Genomic DNA, 20736 nt, shown 5'->3' with positions numbered 1-20736 from the left:
CAGTGACTGGGAATAATAGCACAGGTCAACCAAGACTCAACATTACAGCAGGCAACCTGTAAAGCTCTACTTCTTTTCTCTTGCCCCAACTAGAAACTGGTCCTTTCCCAGAAAGCCTTTTCTAAGAAAGACACTCACATCTCGAACCAAATTTGGGAGCCAATCTAAAAACCATTATCCATAATTTCTTAATCACCCCCTTTCTTTCTCATCTAATTATGTTTATTTCAACCAGCATACAATCAAGTTGGAATATCTTTCAGGGCAGGAGACAGTCCTTTCTAGTTGTCAAGGAGAAGGGAAAAAAATCTTTTAGAAGAGAATTATTGATCATCTCCGAACAGTGGCCATGAATGTGACTGAATTAATGGGAGACCACTCTTGTCTTGAGGGATTTATAGGTCCTGCTCCATGGGCCTGGACCCTCTTTTTAAACCCATCCCCATTGTGTGTTCATTTGGTTCCCGACTCACACATCACTGGCTATCATGAGATGATGGGCAAATGCATATTTGTTTGTTTTGGGTGTTGTTTAATTTCTACCTCCAAGTGTAAGATTCTATATGGATAGAGAGGCTTTTGTTTGGTTCACTGCTGTGTTCTCAAACAGTGTTTGCTGGATAAGTAAGAAAACTTAAAAATCTCATTTTGGGCAGGCTAGGGTTGTGGCTCAGTGGTAGAGCACTTGCCTAGCATGTGTGAGGCACTGGGTTTGATTCTTAGCATTGCATATAAACAAATAAATTTTAAAAGGTTCATTGATAACTATATATTTTAAATCTGATTTTGGAGCTTCCTGTGTAAAAAAGGGCAAATCCATGAAAGGAAATGAAGACATTTTGTGAACAAATGTGGAATCAGAATCCTAATCCTCTCATTCTCTCATTTGGCTTTCTCTGATAAAGCATCTTATTCAAAATATGCTATTAAATTTGTCATAATTTGATCCACAGTAAGAAAAACAAGGAATTTGATGCTTTATGTACATGAAAAAACTCCTCCCTTTCCACTCCTATTTCCTGATGCCCCAGCTCCCCACCCCACTAGTTTGGAAAGCCGACATTCTGAGGCCAATGAAGGAGTGTTTATATGCCATCAGGCATCTGTAACACATTTTGTTGTTAAAGGCTCAAGTACACATGATGTGTAAGAGCACCCAGGAGAGTCCCTCAATTCATTATTTCTGTCTCCTTGCACAGCACACTGAGCGTTAGTTCCAGAGGGAACAGTAAGTGCCACCCAACTTCCAGTCGGGCTTTGACTCGAGCACATGCTAGTGCCACTTGGAATGCCCAATTACCAGTAAGTCATTTTCTGTTCCCTCTTTGGAACAAGTATGATCAAAATAAATGTCTTACTATGGCAGGAAAAGCCATCACTTTTCTGAGAAAACTGAGCTAAAACTCATTAGCAGGTATATAGACTCTCCTTCCCCTGAGAGTTGCAGTCCTTTCTCCTGACAGACTCAAAGCTGGGTAGAAGCCAGCTGAGAATCCGAGGACCCTAAGTCTCGGCCACCCCCAACCCCTGGCCCTGCAAATACCCAGCCATCCTGCACATGTCTTTTCTCAACAAAACTGAGGCTGGGGTAACCGGTATCTCCCTGAGAGACTCTCCTTAGCCTTGGGACTTGATGCCAGTCTATGGTATAGCATGCCTCTCATCACTAAGGCTTGCAACATTTGTCAGAGGTTCTGAACTTTGGAATCTCATCTGGGGCTCTAAAATGTAGATGCCACTCACCCTCAGATTCTGAAACAGAATGTGTGGCATAGGGCCTCATGATCTGTGGGTTTGACAAGACCTCCACTCTGTTAGATGACTTTAATGCCAGAAGTCCAAGGACCACACTAGAGAAATACAAATCCATATTCACACTTGACACCTCCTGTTTCCTATAACAAAATGGACAGCAGTTTTTATCTATTTTTAAATAAATGCTCTCAGATCCATGCCTATTCTATGACACACTATGACTGTGGCTCCTAGTCTCTCTCCACTCCAACCCAGATTACCTCAGACTTCACCCTGATCATGTTTTCTTCTCTGCTCAGAATCCTTCCATAGCTTTTTTTGTTTATCCTTTAGCCTTGTATTCATATTTCCAGAATTAGCAGGTTGAGGTCAAGGACATGATAAGCACAGGGGTTATCAGAAAGAGGTGATTCTGGATGGTGACCAATTAGTCATGCATTAACATAATAAATTTAAAAAATGACTGAGGACATTAAGGATGTTAAAAATTTATTGTGGAGAGGAAGACCTGAGGCTCGGTAACTCCTGGGGCGACTTCCTTCTCTCACTGCGTCCCAGGCCTCACCAGCCTCCCATATCTGCTGGAAGGAGGTGCTCAGGTCCTTTCTTGGTAGATGCTCACCATAGAAAAACCATTTTCTGTCAGGATAGTGTTTGCATTAAGAAAAACAAAGTAAATACCAACAAGAATACCAAGGAAGAAGGCTGGGGTAGGAAAGGGGCATGAAGCAGGCATGAAGTAGGACAAGGCACAGCCAGCAGGGTGCGCTATGGAGTAATCAGGAGAAGAGGGGCTAGTAGTCCATGAAGTCCTCAGACAGGAAGGGTCTGAGCAGGCCAGTGAGGAGCCTCTAGCTCACTCCCTAGCCTGAAAAGGCTGGGAGCACACAGAGAGGAGCAGAGCCCAGAGCTCTCAGTTCTACCTCCTCCTAGAGAAGAGGGATAGAAGATGGCCCAAAGATGGTGACACCAAAGGGAAAGGGGGGGGACATCTACCTCACTCCAACTGTGGAGCAGGAGCTTCCATCTCTTCCTCCCTCCCAGATTCCTCTAAGCCTCCTCCCTGCCCTCTTTCTGGGCTTTTACTCTGCCACAAAAAAGCATCTATTATCTACTTGAAATTGTCCAAATGATCAGAGGATTGCCATCAAAAAACTAAGCTGAAAGATGGCAGAATAAGTTGGACATCATTATCTTAAGTACATGGATGATTGCCCGGTCAGTGTGACTCTACATGGTGTACAACCAGAGAAATGAAAAGTTGTGCTCCGTTTGTGTACAATGAATCAAAATGAATTCTGCCATCGTGTATAACTAATTAGAAAAACAACAACCACCACAAAATGAAGCTGAGAACTTTAAAGTTTCTGATTACTACCACAGCAAATGAATATCCTTCAAGATATAGGCCACAAAGATCAGCATCGGCAAGGCTGAGTTAATGTGATTGTAACTGAAAAATAAATGAGAATGGGTAGTAACTGTTTTAGGGTAATTTGTGCTACAGATAAACAGCTGTAATTTTTAAATGATGGGACATCTGGAAAGGAGTATTGGAGTCTGACTGTCTTATAGCTCAGGTAGTCTGAGGATTAATCTCAGGCTGTCAGTAGCTGTAGGTTGTTGTGCAAATCTCATCCTTTGGGACCAATTAATCTATCAGGGCCCTTTGATCAGTGATATTCCAGCATAAAATTATAAATCTCTCAAGGTCAGAGCGTTTCTCTTTTCCCATCACCCAGCACAGTTCCTGAAAGCAGGGAGGCTAACAAGCATGGACTTTGATATTAGGTGGACTTGGGTTTGACTCCCTGACCTGCCACTAGCTGTGTGACCCTGGAAGTTTATTTAATCTTTCCTAAACCTCAATTTCTTCATCAGAAAAATGAGAACCAGCAGCGCACAGTGGCACACACCTGTAATCCCAGCAATTTGGGAGGCTCAGGCAGGACTGTAAGGATAAGGCCAGCTTCAGTAACTTAGACCCTCAGCAACTTAGCAAAACCCTGTTTCAAAATAAAAAATAAAAAAAGACTGGGGTTGTAGCACAGTGGTAAATAGTTGCTGGGTTCAACCCCCAGTATTTAAAAAAAAAAAAAAGGCAGGGGGGACTGCTACCTGTCTCATATGTATAAAATAAGAATAACCAAGTGATGGGATTAGATGTTTGATCACATTTATTTACACACATGAGGAATCCTGAGCTTTGAACAACATGAATTTTATAGACACATTTAATCTAAGTAACGGAATCTCAGGCCTGGAACCAGTCTTCCCTCTGATGTTTGAATCCAACTCCCAATTAACTATTATGTTTCAAACTTTGAAGATGGTTCCCCCATGTGTGCATTCTCTGATCTGATTGGGTACAGAAGATGGCCCTGAGCCTTAGTTTCTTAGATATTTTCATTCTTCCTTCTTATGGGAAGAGAAAGTTTCTGCACCCATTATTATTCTGGTCACTTTTTTTTTCTTAACCACTAATCATTCTAAGAGCAACCCACAGTGCTCATTGTGTATTATCCAAAGCTGTCAGTTGGATTGCACAATGACCAACTTAGTTTAGAATGATTAAGGAGCTATAGTCACTACAGCTGGTGAAAGACTATTTGGAGTTTTTTTTTTTTTTAATTACTCTCAAATCCCTTTCAGACACTCTTTGGCAAGCAAGAATTGACATAAGAAAAGTTCTAAGTTTTCACATGAGGCTCCAGAAAAATTGATGGAAGCAGATGAGATTTGTACTGCCCTATCCATTTGCAGTAGAGGAACTATGGACTTCAAAATTAATTTTCATTTCATCTCACTCTAGTCAGAATAGCATTATCAATAATACAAGTAATAACAGTGCTGATGAGGATGTGGGGAAAAAGGCACACTCATATATTGCTGGTGGGACAGCAAATTGATGCAACCAGTGTGGAAAGCAGTATGGGGATTCCTCAGAAAATTTGGAATGGAACCACTGTTTGACCCAGCTATCCCAGGCCTTGGTTTATACCCAAAGGACTTAAAATCAGCATACTACAGTGACGCAGTCACATCAATGTTTATAGCAGCTGAATTCACAATAGCTAAACTATGGAACCAACCTAGATGCCCTTCAACAGATGAATGGATAAAGAAAATGTGTTACATACACACAATGGAATATTACTGATCCTTAAAGAAGAATGAAATTATGGCATTTGCAGGTAAATGGATAGAGCTGGAGAATGCCATGCTAAGGGAAATAAGCCAATCCTAAAAAAACAAAGGCCAAATGTTTTCTCTGATAAGCAGATGTTGATCCATAGTGGGGGGTGGGATGGGGTAGGGAAGAATGAAGGAACTTTGGAGAGTGCAGAGGGAAGTGAGGAGAGGGGTGGGGTGGTGGAGATGGGAAAGATGGTAGAGTAAGACAGACATTATTACCCTATATACATGCAGTACTGTTGTGACTCAGCACCAAGTACTGCCAGAGGAAAAAAAATTATGCTCCATTTATGTACAACATGTCAAAATGCATTCTACTGTCATGTATAACTAATTAGAACATTTAAAAAAATATCCAGTAAAAATATTAATTTTCATAGATTCAGAATAAGTCACTAGGTTCTGATAAATTCTGCCACCTGAGTGGAACGGCTTAAAAGCAAGACACTATTTTTAAGGGAAGACACAGGAGCCTCCAATGTGTCATAGCATGTTCACACCACCAAGAATTCACCTAGCCCCTTCAGACTCACCTCCCACCATCACTTCCAAGAGGCAGCATCCTGTTAGACTTCTCCTCTGTCCCCTGCCTGTAACTTAGCTCCCTGCTTTCAGGCCCTCCTCAAGAACACCACCCCCAGCTTCCCTACCTGTGCTCCAAGGACTAGTGAAACCTTAGCCCCACCAGAGGGAACTCTCTGCTCCAACTCCACCAGCTCATTGTTGTTTTACTACTTTGGCCCTGAACCCAGATAGCCACGTGCCATTTAAAAGTCCTTAGGTATGTGTGTCTGCACTTGAGGTAGACACTTCAATCTCCTGAAACAGGTACTTGCATATAGCATGTTCCAAAACAATTTGCAGATTTATTTTGCAAAAAAAAAGGGGTAAAAACCATGGGAAAGACAAGAAAAATGGGGGAGGCTGAGGAAGACAGCCTGTAGGGGGTACTCTGAGAACATCGCTCTGGCTAATGGAAAATGGAATGGAATTGGCAGCTCTCAAAAAGAGCAAGCATGTAGTTAGTCCTTGTTTCTCCTCACAAGTCAGGTCGATCTGGAGTTGAACTAGCCCTTTCACACACATGGGAAGTGGAGGAGTGAGGGGAGAATAATAAAAGGGGGAGACCAGTGATGCTGTCATGGAGTGCCACTACAGACATTAGTACTGTCCTCTACTAAGCTGGAGAAACAAAATAGGACTGAAAATTATTCTGCCAGCAATCATGCCCTATCCATGCCTCTTTTAGCTTAATGACTCCAAATTTTACCTTTAAGACTTATTTCCAGAATGATTCGGACCGAACTTTCCTATGTTCATACAAGAATATAAGATCAGTGAAACTCCACACCATGTTTAACCACAAGAATGTGATCAAAGTTATAATGGGTTGAATCCTGTGTGTATAATATGTCAAAATACACCCTACTGTCATGTATACCTAAAAACAACAAATTTTAAATTACATAAGGTATACATGTATCAAAATATCACATAACTTCATTAACAAAAAGTTTTGTTTTTATGTGTCAGTTAAAGATAAATTTAATTTTTTAAAGTTTAAAAAAGAAAATAAGCAGTAAGCATCATGATGACTTTCAAGTGCAACTCACATTTTATAATAAAAATTTATATGTTTTTTATCTAAAAAAATTCCATTCCTCTTTCAAAAAATAAAAAATAAAGACTTATTTCCATCATTCCCCAGGTCAGCAGGGAAGAGAAAGCTGAGAATACACCTGGTGGGACCCAAAGGAAAGGTGTCTGGCCAGCTCCGGCAGCAGATATTTAAACAGAATCTCCTCTTCACTGGCCTTTATCTTTTTTTTCTTTACTATAATTTGAATCCTTGGAGGGAAAAAATATTCCCACAGCCAGAAGTGGTAACTGGGCAAAAAGTCAGGCGGGCAGAGGCTGGTATGCTCCCCACAATGGGGTACCAGTCTCTTTCTTGTCTTTCCCTTCACCTTCTTCTTTCCTTTCTCCTCCCATCCCAGCTATACCTGTTTTATTGCCCTCTGTCTTAAGCCTCTTTTCCTTTTCCTTCATTCTCCCTCCTTCCTGGGTGATGTGTGTTTTTCCCTCTCTCATTCACTTCCTCTGTCTCCCTGCCTCCTTCCTCCTGTGGCTTTTCCATGCTCCCAGAAGTCACATTTCTCTAGAACATCTGTGTCAGAAGGTGTTCTAACTAGCTGTGTGATTATGGCCAAGCTACTGTATATCTCTGGGTCTCAGTTTCTAGATGCTCTTTCAGTCCTTTGCAGCTATGAGATTTGTCTCTGAATGAAATGGAATCAACCCACCAACATAGCAGCTGCTGTTGTAGAAACAGGAAAATCAGGCTAGGTGCCCCCGAAAGCACAAGCACCAGGGGGCGCCCGAGGACCACTCAAAGACAGAGGATTTACTACTTGCTTTGCAGGCACTGTTCTGGTATTGCAATCTGTCTCGTGAGATGGGTACTGTTGGTGGTGGTCCTGTTTTAGAGGTGAAGAAACTGAAGCACCATGAACTGGAGGGATTTGCTCAGGGTCACAAAGACAAGTCACATGAGGATAGGATTTACACTCAGGCAGATTCAAGAGCCTGTGCTTGTATCCCACAATTCTGCATTGCCCTGGCCACTGATGCTCACATGCCAGATTCCCATAAAGCTACTTAGTAAACACCTCTCGATCCCAAATGTGCTTAGATTCCTTAGGTCCAGAATACATGTATAGGTCCATCAATCTCTCTACCTCTGACCTCTAACACATTTATCTATAGCTATTATTATCAACTCACTATTGCCCTATGTCCTCATCAGTATCCTCTGGTAGCCTTGTTCTTTATATTTTCAAATGTGCCTGTCTTCATGAGCACTGAGGCTGTGTCCCTATGTCCTCTTCCCGGGATGGAAACATTTGGAAACTCACGATTTTCATATCACAATTCTTGTAGGCAGCCTCCAGCTACTCACCAGCAAAGCTACTACTGGATGGATTATGAGGGATAAATGGTATTCACTTCACAAGGCCCAGACTGGGATGCTCTAATAGTTTGATAAATTCAGCAAACAGAAAGAGACAGCTCAGAGGTGTAAGGAACACAGAGAGGAAGAAGCCCTGGTTTCTACTTGCAAGGAGATAAGAGAAGCATTCAAGGATTGAAGACAGTGAAATGTAATGCAAAGGTGAAAGTGTTTATCAAAATCACAACACCCTTGGGGAAACAAGGGACAGGAATATTATTTGTCCAGTCTGATCCTAAAAACTAGGACTGGCTCATGCATGGCTAGGAGTCAAGAGACCAAAGAGCAAGTCCCTCCCTTTCACCTTCAAATGTGTGAGTCCAGCTCCCTTCTGAAGCACAGCTCTGACACCTGTTGGGCAGTAATGGCTGTTTGGATGTCAGGTACACAACTGAGACCCATCACCAGATTTAGCCACCCTCATTCTCCCACAATTTATTTGCATATGTGCCAGCATCAGATACACAGATGAGTGAATGAGCACGTGAGCAAGTGGGACAACAGTAAATGAAGTCGTGCTCTCAGAAGGCACAGTCACATTTCCTGAAAAGAACAACAAAATTAACCAACCTGGGAACTCAGTTCTCATAGAAAGAAAGCCCACATGCCCACCTTCTAATCTTCTGCCTGATTTTGTGCGGCACCCACAACATATAAATTGAAAGGCTCTCATTTTTTAGAGTATGATGTAGCCACCCATGCAGTGCTATTATGTTTTTTCTTCATTTTAGTGTAGATGTCATAGTTTCCACAGGAAAGTCTGATAACAGCCATTCCCCAAGAATTGAAGCATGGCATGTCCCCTGTTCTTGGGGAGGCCCTGCATCTGCCCTCCTTGTATTTCCTCTACACCTCTCCAGAGCCAGCCTAGTGTCACAGACCTAAGAACAGAAGGAAGATGAAGAGAAGCCCAGGAGACTGTCCATCCACAGTCCACAACTTGGTCATCTTGGAGAGTCATGGAGAGTTCATCCCATGCCCCCTCTTTTGTGCCTGCAAAGATTGATACCTCACCTTTGTCTCAATCACAGATGGCCTCCTGCTATCCTGTGTTCAGGGGTGATATATTTATCTGGATGGCTTGATATTTCAGGAGCTGGACACTGCTTCTCCACTCTCCACCAGGGTTTCAGAGCTGGGCCAGCACATTAGCACTGCCCTCCCTCATAAAGTGTCCCTCTGATGACTCAATCATGGTCCCAGTCAGGAGAAGGTGCTGCAAGGGAGTTTGGGAAGCCCAACAAAGGGAAGTGAGCCTAGAGGCCCCTCTATTCCTGGGGCTGACTTTACAGTGATGCCCACACGCCAGAAGGTGTCCCAGTGTTAGGGATGACCCCCAACCCCTGCATGTCTACTCAGGCCTCCAGCACCAGGGCCCTTCCCAGCAACAGCTGTGAAGACACACACAATGGGTTCTCAGGTTCCTATGCCTATTCTGCTTCACTTGTTCATTAGACCCAGTCAATACCACAGAAAGAAAGAACAGAAGGAAAGTGAATCATTATTCCATTTGTATAATCCAGAAATTGTAAGGTAGCCACAGGAAAGTCTAGCAACAGAAGTTTGAGCCCAAGCCCCCTGGCCTACCTCTTGTAAACTCAGAGGGAAGTGACACTGATCCCCATCTCAGGCCCATATATCAGATCTCAGGGCCCCCTCCTGGGATCTTCAAGGAGACAGAAACAGAAAGCACAAGGGGAAAAGAATAGCTTATTCCTTCTGAAACAGCATTTGTGGCAAGGCTGTCTTCCATTTCTTCTTTTTTTTCTTTTCTTTTTGCAGTAATGGGGACTGAACACATGGATGCTTTACCATGGAGCTATAATCCAGACCTTTCTATTTTTCACTTTGAGACAGGGTCTTGCTAAGTTGCCCAGGCTGGTCTTGAACTTACAATCCACCCATCTTAGCCTCCCAAGCAGCTGGGATTACAAGAGTGTGCCACTGCACCCAGCTTCCATTTCTTCATTATTTGTGGTCAAGAGAAAGCCATGACTGGTGTAATGATGCAAAACAGTTAAAACCTAAAGCAACCTCTAATCATGGAATGGACAGCAGATGATAACCCATGTTTTAAACCTAGTTTCACAGATCCACTTGCCAATAATCTTCTGAAAGTCCCTACTTGATGGAGAGGTGAGCTCACTTTATGTGGTCCATTGCTTAGATAATCCTGCAACCCCCAAGCTGTCTAGCAATCTCACCAACTGTGTGAGGTTCAAACTCATCAAAAGAAAAATGGTATATGGCTGCAAGGAATTGCTGCTCTCGAGACTGAGCCTCCCTTTCCAACATCATACAGCAAGAAGGTCCAGTCTCCAAGCTACTTAGGCAAAAAGCATGCAATTAACAAATCCAGTGATTTTTTTTCTTTGTTTTGTTTCTTTTGCAAGGTGTGGGGATATAGCTGCAGGATGAATTGCCATTTCCCTCTATCAATCTGGGCTTCCATAGGGCCTGATCCACAGGTCAGGGACTTGAGCTCAGTCTGTCTCTTGGGACAGATAATGGCTGCAGGGGAGCAGAGCCTGTTACCTGCTGCACGTCCTGCTGGAAGACGCAGAGCTGCAGCCGCTGGTGAAGCCGCACCTTGCGGTGCTGCCAGATGCTCTCAAGCCGCCGCTGGTGGTGCAGCACCTCGTGCACCACATCCAGCACCTGGTGCACTGCCTTGGAGTAGTTGGCTGTGGCTGTGAGGGACTCAGAGTTACCAGGACTCAGGGGACGCTGCAACACATCCAGCAGTGCTTTGCCATCCTGGCTGACCTGCAGGAAGGAAAGAGTTTAGGTCAAGGAACTAGAGAGGCAAGAAAGTCTGCTTCAGGGGTCCCTGGTTAAGCCTGAGAATCTCAGTCATCTCCAGGCTCATCAAAACCAAGACACATGTTAACCAGCAACAGCTGCCACGGTGCCCAGCCCATGGCCCAGGAGAGGGAAGGTCCTAGGGAAAAAAGTTGCCTGGAGCCACGGCCAGCTGTCTATGAGACCCTCATAAATTTTAGCTGCTAAGGGCAAGAACTCTGCCTTGTTCATCCCCACCCCCAGGTCTAGAACAATGCCTGGCACATAGCAGGCACTGGATGAGTATTTTGAATGACTCACGGACAACATCAGGCAGCAGAACTTCGTTTCACAAATGAAGCCAAATATGTCACCACCATAAAATCCTTTCCTGCTCTTCCTCCCTCAACATCCTCTATGTGGCTCTAAACTTCCAGATGTATGATCAGAGACTCTGGGCCTCAGTTTCCTTGTTTGCAGAGGAAGAATGAAATTGGCACATACCTCACAGAGTTGTGATATTAAATGAGATAACATATGGAGGTGGGCTTCCATATCCACCCCTGGGATGGGAAGGAGGGGCAGTCTATGACCCTACATCATTTTCTCTCCCTTTCTTCAGGCTTGGCTGGGGGTTGAGGATCACATAGGCAGTTGGTATCCTGCACATGAGGCCACAGAACGCTCTCTGACTGCGTGATTGAGAGCACTAGAGTAGAATGATTGGGAGAGGAAACCACCACTGCCCACCCAAGCTCACCCACCCCTGTCTGCCATCACTTATTGCTGGGGAGGTAGCTTATAACGCAGAGGTAATGCCCTCCTGAGATGTGAATAAGTATCCTATGACCAATCCCAGGTCAGACCTCTTCAGGGAATTCTGAGCAAATTCATTCCCTCTCCCTCTTCCTCTCTCTCACAGGAAGATGTGAGACAGAGGGCCAAGTCCTGGAAATCCAAGTCAAACTGAGTTCCAGGCCTCTGCCTCAGTCTCCACATCTGTAGGAGGCTGGCACCACCCCGACCTCTGAGGTGGGCTTGGAAAAGGCTCCATTGTATAATTACAGCCACAACTGACAGTGTGAACCAGTGAGTATATTATTAATCTCAGTTGTGCTTTCTACTTCTGTATTTCATAAATTTAGAATTCTTTATTCTGGAATAAATTTAGAGATTCTCGACCCCTGGGTAGAGGCACAATATTGTCAAAAGAAAGTTTTGAACCATTTGAATCCGAGCTTCTGAGATCTGATTTGGCTCACAAGTCCCCTCCTTTGTGTCTTAGACAATGAAAAACTCTGTTGCCATGTTTAGTACTGATCACTGTCAGGCACTGGGCCACATGCCTTACATGCATCGTGTTTACAACCCTTGACCGCATCCCAGGAGGCAGGCGTTCCCACCTTCATTTCACAGAAGAACCTGAGTGGGATGTGACTTACCTGAGGTCACATAGCTACGAAATGGGGGACCTGAGATACAAACTCAGTTTTGACTGTGACAAAAATGCTAGTGTTCTTTTACATATGCAACAAACTCACCTGAAACTATAGTTATTAAAATGTTATGTCCCAAGCCATACTTTTTGACATTCTGCTTCAGTCTGGAATGAAACCCAGAAATCTGCATCTTTAACTGCCACTCGTGAGTCTAACACATGTGGTATGGGAATGCATTCTGACAAACTCTCCTCTCACTCCTGCCCCAGAGGAAATGCATGGGCCAGATCTGCATTCATTGTCCCTTCCTCTCCCAGCTTCCCAAGTCACATCTCTTTCTATCCCTCAAGCCCCTTCCTTGGAATCCACTCCAGTGAGTGAACCTCCTTACCTGTGGACATCCACATGATGCACCCATACGGAGCTTTCCTTTATACTTTGAAAGAAATGTCAAAAAGTTTTTCTCCAAACTTTGTAATTATCTCCCTGCCTTTGATTTTTTTTGGTGGAGAGGACTTTCAGTTTGTCCTCATATCCATGGCAGCTTCTCACTCCTGCACACTTAACTCTACTCATGTTTTTCTGTGGATCTTGTAATAAGAAAATTCGTTTTTTGAGGAGCTTCTTCATAAAAGGAGTGGCAGCAAGGTTGGTGTGCACATATTCATTCACCAACTGTAAAACCAGAAAGCAAATTCACAGTAGCCAAGCCTGGTTCCTCACATTCCTCCCCACAGAGAAGAAAGCCAAGTCTTTACCCACAGGGTGAGGTAGGTGTGTGGGTACATGCCTTGAGAGACAGAGAGAAAGGGTGCGTGCACAATGGAGTGGTGCTTGCTAAGGGCCCCATCTGTATCTGCTCCTGGCTGAACACCCATAGTTCACAGACCAAGATCCCTACAGGAATCTCTGGAAGAAGACAACCTGCCTCTCAGTCCAACTCAGGCTATTCCATGTACAGGCAGGGCTCTTACCACACACTCATATGCATACATGCACACCCAGAACCCCTGGCTCCCCTCTTGGTTCTCACCTCCGTGTAGGCCTGGGTCACCTGCTCATACAAGGACTGGTGGTGGTGGATCGCCAGCTCCAGGTCCTGCATCTCGGATGGCAGGCCGCCTTCACTGCACATTTTGCACCAAGCGTCTACTCCTGACAAGAACTGAAAGGAGATGCCAGGTGAGTGAGAGTGGGAACACTGGGATGGGGATGCATGGGTTACATAGAGAGGGTTAGACACCCTGGGAACGAGCACAGGGACTTCCACTGGTCTTCAGAGACCATCACAGCAGGCACAGCTTTTTCCTTTAATTGGCCAAACACTAACCCCTAGAAAGATGAAGGCCAAGCCAAGCAGCTGTTTGGGAAGTGTAGTTTCCACAGAGAGGTTTATCATACAACTGTGGAGCCAGACAAGTCATCTGAAAGCTTGCCAGGTTACACAACAAATGCAAGGTACAGGTGTGGGAACCACTCACTACAGCCCACATATATACCGGAGCCTCTTGCTCTGTGCACACCCACAGGCACCCAATAGGGACTGCGTGCAATGTAATGATAGGCCTCCATACTTAAGCTCTGTGTGCACACTGAGTGGTGAAGAGAAGTAGAGAACACTTCCTGCAGGTCTACCAGGAACCTGTGGCACTCTGCAGAGACTGTCCCCACAGGGGATGAAGACTAAGGCTCAACAGACTCCCACTTGGGTCAGGTTCCTGCAGGTAGGAGCAGGAAGAACAGTGTAGGGGAACAGACTGTGCTGTGTCCACAGTGACAATGGCTCCTGGGATGTGATATATAGACGCATATCTTAACAGACATCAAATTACTTAAAAATTAAAATTAACAACTGTGGAAGACGGTGGGTCTCCATGCACAAAAGGATGAGCTATCTGAAATCACTCAGATTTATTGGGTGGAAAAATACACCTTTAAAATGCAAATAATTCTTCACCCAACAGTCTGGAATGGTTCTGTCTGTGATTCCCTGCGCCTGGGTGCACAGCTCCATTTAAATTAATTGCCTAAATACCTTTTTATCTCATTGCCTAGAATAGCCCATAGGAGGACAATAAAGAGCTGCCTAAATAAACGCAAAGAAAAAATAGTCTTGAATCAGTTTTTTTTCCTCCCCAGCTTAAAAAAAAAAAAAGCATGGTTTATGAATTTCCCTGAAGGACTGATAATACCCAAGGAAATCACATTAAAAAATAGATACAAATAAAATTGCTTCGGATCCAAACCAATCCAAGTCAGAAAATATCAAATAAAATTTAACTCCTTCGGTTCCTCTCAGCTCTGGCATTCCATTCTCTTCTGCAACTACTCAGCTGCTTGACTTGGTGTCACTGTCAGCTTCAGCCCCTGGCTGTTAAGGTTGATTTTCCATCCTGTATATCTTTGGACCCATTAGGCCATTTCTCAGCAATTCTGGAAAAGTGCCCAGGTGCCATCCAGCATCAGACTGCTGGTACTTGCTGACATCTCAGAAGCTTCTTTGCTGAGTTATTGCTCCTCCAATAACCACCTTACAGAGGAACTCACAAGCAACTTGACATTCTTGTATCAACTGTGTGGGGAGCAGCTCTTCCAGGTCCATGGGATTTCTTTGAAATACTCTAACAGGAGTCCTAGCTCCGGACAATGGTCAGCTTGAGGAGAGAAGGCCAGAGACAGAGGGAAACAATGCCTTCCTTGTCAATCCAGATAAATCTTGAATAAAGTATGAAGGGATAGTGCTGAAGAATAGGAGATTATACCTCAGTATCCTCAAGGTCCTAAAAATGGAGTGGTCACTATCGATCACTATTTTAAAAGGAAAGGTATGACTAGATTGCTCTCAAAGTATAGGGCTATGCTTGATGTGTGACTCAAGTATTTATTTCAGTGATAGGAAGGTTGTAGGTGGAAATAAACAGGCAGAGAAATTTAAAAGATACCAGGATAGTGTATAGAGTGAATACCCATGGTAGTAATGTCTGCTATCTTATATATTCCATCTGCACTGTCACATCCTTATAACAGCCCTATGAGGCTCATGATCACCACATTAGAGAGGAGAAAACAAGCTCAGAATGGTGAGGTGATTCACCTAAGAGTTAATGAATAGTGGACTAGGATTAGAAGGCACAGGTCTGGCCTCTAAGTCTAGACTTTTCCAATTATCCTATATTGCCTTCTCTGTTAAAATAGAAGGAGAGTTCAAGGTATAATCATTTGTCTCAGGCTCTTTGATCTGTGAGTTACCCAAATGTGATACCAAGAAAGAAACTCAGGTTAAGACCATAGGCTTTGATGTTAGACACACCTGAGCTGAAATCTCAGTGATCCCATAGATTGTGTGATTTTTAACAGGAGTATGTGAGCAAACATTTAACAACCAGCATATATATGCAATGCTCTTTATTATAATTTCATGTAGCCAATGGATTTCCTGTAGGATGTTTTAGTTGAACTCTTGAATCCAGTCAACCTACGGCTGCAGCGGCAAACTTGTAGAGTTCTGACACTGATAATGCCGAGTGATATTTTCACTTACATTAAAGAGTAAAGTAAAAGTGAAAACACCTAAAGACTTATGTCAGCATTTCACTTGTTCATCATTGATGTTTGTGTCTTCTTTGCTGAATCAAATGATGATTTTTGAAGATAAGAAGAATATCTCCTTGATTTTATGTGGTACAATGTAACAACTATAGAAGGGCACATTTTTAAACTAAGTATATATTTTTAAACATTTCTCCCTCATTTTCTTAAGACCCTAGACAATCAACAAAACCATAAATCAAGCCCTGGTTTGTGGCATGTGATGCTTCTGTGGTGTAAAACTCCTACCATGGTCATTTTAAACTACCAGTGTGATATCATTAAATGTGCAGAGGGAAGAGATGACCATCAGCATGCAGTTGTTTAGGATCCGCCCCCAAGGGGGAAAAAAGATAAAAATAACTTCAAGAACATAGATAATAACTAAACAGCAGAATAATCAGGAAGTTATGAGTTTTGAATCCTTACTACCTTTGCTTTTAATGAAACATAATTATAAATTTATATAATTTAGTTTTAAGTAGCTCATAAAATTCCTGAAAACTTAATAACTGGCTTTCCATGAGCTGGCCTGAACCAGGCTCCAACATATCACAGGTTCTTAGGCAGGTCACTTAATCTCTCTGAGCTCTAGTGCTCCTTTTTGTTACTAACCTTACTAACATGGGTTAGTAAGGTCACTCACTGGCCAATGCTCAGCCACTTAATAAGTAAATGGCAACTATTTATTTCTACCCATTATGTTGTTATTATCTATAACAAATGCTTCATGTAAATTAATTTCCCCCTGCTCACAGAACTCAGTGATCACTGGACTTTCATCCTTTTGGTCTCTCTGAATGTATACTAAGTAGACAGTCAACACCCACCCTCACCACCACCCCCAACCATAAACTACTAAGCAGGACATGGCTTATTTTTAACTGCTACCTCCTAACAGGAGATGGGTCCCTTTTTATTTATTTTTGTTTTGGGGGGTAGCTGGGATTAAACTTAGGGGAACTCAACCATATCCCCAGCCCTATTTTGGATTTTATTTAGAGACAAGATCTCACTAAGTTGCTTAGCACCTTGTTTTTGTTGAGGCTGACTTTAAACTCAAGATCCTCCTGCCTTAGCCTCCTGAGATGTTGAGATTACAGGTGTGCACCACTGTACCAGGCCCCCTCTTATTTGTATGTCAAGCAAGGCCACCAAGAGCTAATAGTGTTTCTTTGTGAACACGGAGGCTATGAAAAGGCAGAATACCAGTTACTGCTGCAGCTGTTCAGCAGGGTCTTGGGTGTTTCAAAAAGACAGTAGGGGATTTCTGCAGAGATGGCGTTTGTGTCCCCACCTTGCCATCCATCCCCCACTCCTGTTCTCTTCCCACTTCCAGCATCACCAAAGGTCTCTAGGCCTCACCTGTTCAGCCTTCTGATGGAACACAGCAGACATAGCCAGGATGGTGCTGCGTTCGTCCAAGGCAGCGGCGAAGCTCTTCCATTCCTGGTCTAGCTGCGTAGAGATCTGCTTGATTTGCTGGGAGGCATAATGGCCAGCCTCAGAGAGGCGGGAAGCCACAGACATGATGCGGTTGATATTGACATAGGCATTCTGGGAAGCAAAGGAGAGTGGATGTTTAGTGGGGCAGGCTGAGAAGATAACCACTGGGCACTTGTGGGGTGGGTATGTTTTGGGAGGAGGAGGCTACCCAAAACAAAAAGTTTAAGAGAGGCTGATATCAGCCATACTGGTGTAACCATTGTGGGTCCAAGGGAAGTTATTCTCTATACTATAAAATCTTGGTAGATGGCGGTGACAGTAGCTGAGACTTCTCCTTCTGGAGAACCAGCACAGATTTTGTGCCAATTATTAATGCACATTAATGCATGGAATATCTTATGTGATCCTCACATCGAAAAGGTCACTCTAGGGGGATGGCACAATTCAAGAGCACTCTTTGAAAATAAATGGTTCAGACTAGGGTTTAAGCTGAAGGAGGCAAAGACGTCTCTCTTACTCAGGAGAGAGATGCACCCAGGACGTTACCACCACCTACAACACGGCAGCGGTGCTCACCAAAGACAGCACACGAGACATGATGATTCTACATCTCTCTGTAACAGACCAAAGATGCCTCTCCCATCCTCCATCTCCACCCCACCCCCCACTGCCTCTGCCAGAAGAGCCGAGTCACTGGCCACCAGTCAGGGTGTACATAAATACAGCATGTGGAGCCACATTTTTCCATGATAAAAATAAGGTCTGTGGACCCCCTTATCACTGCTTGACTTGGGAACACTTCTCCACCTGATCCCAGATGGCATCTGTGGTTACTCCAAAGAGCACTTACAGGGACTCTCTTGACCCTTTGTCTCCTTCTGTCTTGTGTTTTGTTTACATTCATCCTCATCTTTGCTTGCCAATTAAAAACTCATGAACATATGCATTGTTTCCTACCAGACCAGCAAAAAAAAAAAAAAACCCTCCAGCAAGGAACAAGACAAAACCCCCACAAACATAAGACAGTAGCGATTCCGGTTATTTTTAACTGCTACCTCCTATTTAATCGCCTGAAGTGTCAAAACAATCAAGTAATATTGTGGCATCCACAGGGAGCTTCTCTGAATCACACCATGTCTGCCTGAGGAAGGGCCAGGGAAGCAAGTTATTCACACACCTTCACTCTTTGTTATAAATCTTCTCAAATGATAATAAATATTCTTCAGCAACAGCATTTTCTCTAGGCTCTATTAGCTCAGGTATAGTTCATTAATACTGGGGAGGCTTAATGAAGGTTCTTTATTTTCCTCTCCTACTTCCCTCATGGTCCCCATTCATCTCAGCTGTCCCCAGCCTCCAAGCACTCCATCCCAAACCTGGGCCGGGTTGACGAGGTCTCGCTTAATCTAAAAGTTCTCTGTGGAAGCTTAAGAGGTTAAGTGAGGTACTTAAACACAAATCCATCCTGAAGTCTAATGACCCCTGTGTGCCATCTCTGTTTTTAGTCTGGTGTGAGACCTTCCACACACACAGCGAGTTTCTGTAACAGAGCTAGAATATTACTGACCGTCATTATGTGAAATAACTACCCTTTAAAGACTAGGAGTCATTATCAGCCCTATTTCTGAGTTAGAACACAAATTCTTCTGAAAATTAAACTCTATTTATAGAACTGACAGGGAAAAAACACTGTACTTAGAAATAGAAGAGGAAAAGAGGAAAAAAAAGCATATACTGATTTTAATAGTTTTACCTTCTAGAGGAATAACATTGAACCCCTTCCCTCAAATTTCTTGTTTCTATCATTGTCTTAATTTGTGTTTTCCCCAAAGCAAACCTTGAATTAAGAAAAGAATTTGGGGCAGATAGTTGACTTGGGAGGTCACAGAGAAGACTTGTGTATGGGGAATGAATAAAAGATGTATTGCTTGCTGGGTTCGTGCTCTGAGCAGATGGGGTTCATTCCCTCTGGAGACCTTTTGAGAAACTATAGAACGTATTTCTAACCTGTCCGGCTGAGGAGAATCTGGGGTATTCATGTACTAGGTCCTACTGCTCATCTGTAAATGACCTCCAGGACTGGCTGAATGGTACAGGTGGGACTTTGAGTCTAATAGAGTTGTCCTCCCTGACTGGGTTAAAATCCTGAACTCTCAACATTTGTCCAGACCTGTCTATGGTGTCCGGTTTTCCTGTCTGGGAGGAAGGACTTATGTACAGCTTTGGCCAGATGGGATGCAAGAAAAGCAATAAGAGGTGCTGGAGTTGTAGCTCAGTGGTAAAGCACTTGCCTAGCATGTGTGAGCACTAGGTTGGATCCTCAGCACCACATAAAAATCAAAAGTAAAAGCATTGTGTCCATATACAACTAAAAAATATATTTAAAAACAATAAAAGCATGGCATTATCCTGTCCCCAGGTGCATCCTCACCACCTGTTTACATTCTCCTCCTACCCAGGGAACAGAGGGAGGTGAACTTCCTAGCTTTAGAGATGTCCCACTGTGGCTGCCTCCAAAGACTGTTAACAGCTTGTCACTCACTCAAATATTTATGGAGAGTGGGCCAGGCTCTGTGTTGGGGGTGGTGGGAGATCAAAGAGAATTGAGACAGGATTCCTGCCCACCCACCCCTTTGCCCTCAGGAGCTCACAGCTGAGATTTAGATAAATCCTCAAATAACAATAATTTAAAACAAAATGAAATCAAAGCTTCCACAGAGGTGGAAGCAAGTCACTGTGAGGACTCTGAGGGAAGGGATCTAAGCCACTAGCTGGGATGTTGGGAAGGGGCTTTCTGTGCTTATGTGCTCACTCAAGGGTATAGGGAGGTGGCTACTCTCCCAGGTTCCCTTCAACTTAAGTCTGTGGTCGCAGATGAACACTAACAACAAGCAAACAGACCACGTTTACCCTTCATTCTGGAGACCAGCGCAATAAATGCTTTCATGTTTGCTTACTAGTGGGCAGAGAGATGTCTTACTAAAACTAACAAATAATTATGTTTCACAAAAGAAGTAGAGGTAGCATTCCTCACAATAGAGGGATAGATAGAATGTTGACTCGTGCATTTATTAGGTCGTTGTCCCTCCCACCCCGTAGCTCCTTTATAGAATATCACAACACCCTGGGGAGTCACACTGTCCAAATTCATCAGCTTCTTCATGTATTTTCTTTTTTAACTGTAGAACCAGAGAGGAATGGCAGATAGATTCTGAACTGCAGTTGTCGCTCAGAATGAGGACAGTCTCGAACTAAATGAGAAGGGAAGAATGGCAGGGAAGGTCTCCAATTACTTAAAAGGAAAGAACAAGGTCAACAAATGGATAAAGCATGTGAATAAATAGGGGTGCTTAGTTGCTAGGCATAAATGACATTTCGTGGTCTTTGGTCAGTCCATCAAGTAGTTCTGAGTGACTGTTTATGCCTCTGTTAAAGAACATTTGCGAGTCACTGCTTTTTCAGGGAGATGTTTTTCCTTGGGACATGGCCAGCAGGAATAGTTATTTTGGCTCTTTTTGGGCT

General features: G+C 43.6%; 1 protein-coding gene across 1 annotated transcript in view; it reads right to left on the bottom strand.

Annotated features, from left to right (window-relative positions):
• The window catches only part of Kalrn (kalirin RhoGEF kinase), a 440727-nt gene that overhangs the window by 341052 nt on the left and 78939 nt on the right, over positions 1-20736 (bottom strand). The window contains exons 5-7 of the mRNA XM_077795355.1: positions 17134-17325; positions 13214-13345; positions 10496-10726 (exon numbers count right to left, since the gene is read on the bottom strand). Of these exons, the coding sequence (XP_077651481.1) occupies positions 10496-10726; positions 13214-13345; positions 17134-17325 (555 nt within the window). The remainder of the gene's footprint in view (positions 1-10495; positions 10727-13213; positions 13346-17133; positions 17326-20736) is intronic.

Source organism: Urocitellus parryii, chromosome 2 (genome assembly GCF_045843805.1).
Source record: "Urocitellus parryii isolate mUroPar1 chromosome 2, mUroPar1.hap1, whole genome shotgun sequence".
Taxonomy (NCBI): domain Eukaryota; kingdom Metazoa; phylum Chordata; class Mammalia; order Rodentia; family Sciuridae; genus Urocitellus; species Urocitellus parryii.
The sequence above is the reverse complement of the archived record's forward strand: the minus strand, read 5'-3'. Positions and strand labels throughout refer to the sequence as shown.